Source organism: Tiliqua scincoides, chromosome 2 (assembly GCF_035046505.1).
Source record: "Tiliqua scincoides isolate rTilSci1 chromosome 2, rTilSci1.hap2, whole genome shotgun sequence".
Taxonomy (NCBI): Eukaryota; Metazoa; Chordata; class Lepidosauria; order Squamata; family Scincidae; genus Tiliqua; species Tiliqua scincoides.
The window spans coordinates 32,447,289-32,450,708 of NC_089822.1; the positions used below are offsets into that span (position 1 = coordinate 32,447,289).

Genomic DNA, 3,420 nt, shown 5'->3' on the forward strand with positions numbered 1-3,420 from the left:
CCTCCCTGGACCAGGAAAGGCTGCTTGGAACGACCCGTTTGGGGTTCGGCTTCTCCTCTCCTTTCCTCCCGCGCTCTGTTATGCTTGGCAAGGCTGGAGACCTGTTCCAGCAGCACCGACAGATCTGGGCGCTTTCTCTGCGGGAAGAATCAGGGGGACGGAGGGCACTGATGGATTTCACTTCCAAATCGCTTTTTTCCCCTTCCTTCCACGATCTCTCTCTCTCTCTCTCTCTCTCTCTCTCTCTCCAAGCAAGAGAGGAGGGAGAAGGAGGGGCAGGGGAAGGCTGAAGTAGAGGCTGGCAAGAGAGAAGGGGCAGGGAGAGGGAGGGGCAAGGGGAAGGCTGAAGGAAGGGCTGGCAAGAGACAAGGGGGAGGGAGGCGCAGAGGGCAGACTGAAGGAGGGGCTGGGAAGGGGTGGCACGCTGGCCGCTGCCAGGGGAGGGATGGAGAGAGAAGGGGGCCAAGGCAAGGCTGGGTTCTTCCCCGAGGCCTCCCTACATGGCAACAAAGGGGCTATTCAAGGCCCCTATTCAAGCTGGGCCCTGGTGTACTTGTTGGGTCTTCCCCCCCCCTCTGCTCCCCAACCCGCCCTTCGGAGGACTGTTTTCCCCTTTGCGGCTCTGACGTCCGGGGCCATGTGACGCCCCCTGGTTCGCTGGGGCAGCGGAGAAGAAAAGGCCGCCCCCTTTCGGACTCGGCCCCAGCCGTGCCAAGATCTTTCTCAAGACTTCGCCGCCGCCGTAGCCGCCCCCTCCCGATCCTCGCCCTCCACCCTCCCGGCTAGTAGCTGCTCCCGCCTCCCCCTCGGCTCCATTCATGTCTGAAGGCAGCGGCAGGAAGGAGCCAACTTCTGCGGGCGCACCCAGGCGGCCGGCTGGCTGCGGAGGGTCCCTGGCCTCGCTCTGGTCGCAGTCCGGCTCCTCGGGCGGCCGCTTCGGCCTGGGTGGTGGGAGGCACTGCGGGGCCGGCGCCCGTTCGCTCCCCAGTGGGCAGAGCAGCCCTGTCCCCGCCGCAGCTACCCACGCCCACCCTCCTCCCCCTATGCCCGGCTGCTGCAGTGCCAGGCGATGACTCTGAGCGCGGAGATGTCCGATGCCGCCTCGGTGCTGGCCGAAGAGACGGACATCGACGTGGTGGGCGAGGGGGAGGACGAGGAAGAGGAGGAGGAGGAGGAGGAGGAAGAGGAGCCCCTCCGCCGGCGGCCCTTCGAGGAGGAGGAGGAAGAGGAGGAGGGCGCGCTGCTGCCCGGCTCTCCCCAGGCGTGTGCAGCAGGAGGGTCCCCCGGCTCCGGTTCCTGCTCCGGCTCTCCCTCGCCCTCCTCGTCGGCGTCCTCCCCCTCCAGCCAGCAGGGACCCTTCCGGGCGCCGTCGGGGGGCGGCAAGAACAGCCTGGTGAAGCCGCCCTACTCCTACATCGCGCTCATCACCATGGCCATCCTGCAGAGCCCCAAGAAGCGGCTGACGCTGAGCGAGATCTGTGAGTTCATCAGCGGGCGCTTCCCCTACTACCGGGAGAAGTTCCCCGCCTGGCAGAACAGCATCCGCCACAACCTGTCGCTGAACGACTGCTTCGTCAAGATCCCCCGCGAGCCGGGCAACCCGGGCAAGGGCAACTACTGGACGCTGGACCCGGAGTCTGCGGACATGTTCGACAACGGCTCCTTCCTGCGCCGCCGCAAGCGCTTCAAGAGGCAGCAGCTGCCCCAGCCTCCGGATCTGCTCCTGCGCGGGGGGCTGGAGCCCGCAGCCTTCCTCCCCGGGGCGCAGCAGCCCCACCAGCACCAGCAGCCGCCCCCGCAGCCCCAGGGTCCCCCTGCGCTCGCCTACGCGCCCTACTGTGGCTACGGCCTCCCCCTCCAGCCCTACCCCGCGCACTCGGCCCTCTTCGCCTTCCCCGCAGCCCGGCAGCCCCCTCCCGGGCCCGTCGTGCACGCGCCGCCCTCCCTGCTGCCCGCCCCGGCCGGCAGGACTAGCAGCTTCGGCTACCCGGCCCTGGGCACCTCCCTGCACGCCAAGACCGGCTCTGGCCTGGCCAGGTCCCCCTTCTCCATCGAGAGCATCATCGGGGGCGGCCTCAGCCCCGTCGCCGGGAGCACCTGTGCCTCCCTCCCGGTTCTGGCCAGGTCCCTGATGGCCTCTTCGCCTCTGCCCGCCGTCGCCTCAACCCCCGCGGTTGCCGCTGCCGCTGCCGTGGCTGCCGCCGCCTCTTTGGGAACCCTGCACCAAGGGACGGCCCTGGCCACTGTCGAGAACTTTTCTGCTAGGATTTCCGATTGTTAATTGTCTTGCCGCGGAAGGTAGGAGGATCTGGGCTCGCTCGCTCTCTCTCTCTCTCTCTCTCTCTCTCTCTCTCTCTCTCTCTCTCTCTCCACAAATGCAAAGCTACCTTTGCTAGGCTCCAATCCTATACAGACTTATCTGGGAATAAATCTCAATAAAAATAAATGGAACTTACTTCTGAGTAGACCTGCATGAAATAAATGGAACTTACCTGCATAGGATTGCAGCTGCTACAGCACAATCCTAAGGCGTGTCTACTCAGAAGTAAGTCCCATTAAGTGCTATGGAACTTCCTCCCAGGTAAGTGTATATAGGATTGCAGCCCTAGACAGATTTTTTTGGGATGTGTTTTTGTCTCTCCCGGTTTACTCATCTTCAGTACCTCTATTTATGCAAAGCCATTTCTATATGCTGCACAGAAAGACAATTAGCAAAGGAGTGGTCCTTAATTTTGACAGACACTTAAGCCATTTCTGCCCAACGTTGCATATACGCAACAGGAATCAAATGTGTACACACCTGTGGGCTGGGCACATATGGGTTTAAAAAAATCCCTAGGATTCCACTGCAGAAATTCTTGGGTCCAGGGATTAACAGCTCGATCCTATGCGTGTCTACTCAGAAGTAAATCCCATTGCTTTCAGTGGGGCTGACTTCCAGAAAAGCATGCATAGGACTGCAGCCTAAGAAAACAACTAAAAGCCTTACATTTGCAATGTGTAAAAAAAAAAATCTTAAAGGACAACCAAGCAACCCCTTCCATTATAATTAACTTGTCTTATATACTCATGTATGAAAAAGATTAACATGTTTACACAGAAGAAAGTTCTGATTATCATTTCTTATTTTAACCTGTGTTTTGTTTTTGTATGATAATCGGCCTATGGAGTTTTCCTTTTATTTTGTACTTTATGCATATTTTTTACCAAGATTGTTGTTAAGATTATTGGCAAATGTTCTTGTACCATCTGAATTGTAAAGAACAAAACTCTTTTTTTTACACATTTTCAAAAAAGAAAATAAAAGCAAGTAATTTGCAACAAAATAATTACCACCATTTGGCTTTAGGCTTTCAGATTTTAGCGCTTTGCCCTGTGAATTTTTGCTTTATCTGTAATACTTGATTTATGAGTAGTGTG

General features: G+C 58.0%; 1 protein-coding gene across 1 annotated transcript; it reads left to right on the plus strand.

The window, feature by feature from the left end:
- The first annotated feature begins 1,069 nt into the window (after positions 1 to 1,069).
- FOXD1 (forkhead box D1) lies at positions 1,070 to 2,281 on the plus strand. Its single transcript, XM_066612546.1, has one exon. It carries the CDS (start codon positions 1,070 to 1,072, stop codon positions 2,279 to 2,281), a length of 1,212 nt encoding a protein of 403 aa, XP_066468643.1.
- Positions 2,282 to 3,420: the final 1,139 nt, after the last annotated feature.

What these genes read in the sequence shown, in the direction of transcription:
- FOXD1 (XM_066612546.1), top strand. Translation starts at nt 1,070, where the DNA reads ATGACTCTGAGCGCGGAGATGTCCGATGCCGCCTCGGTGCTGGCCGAA.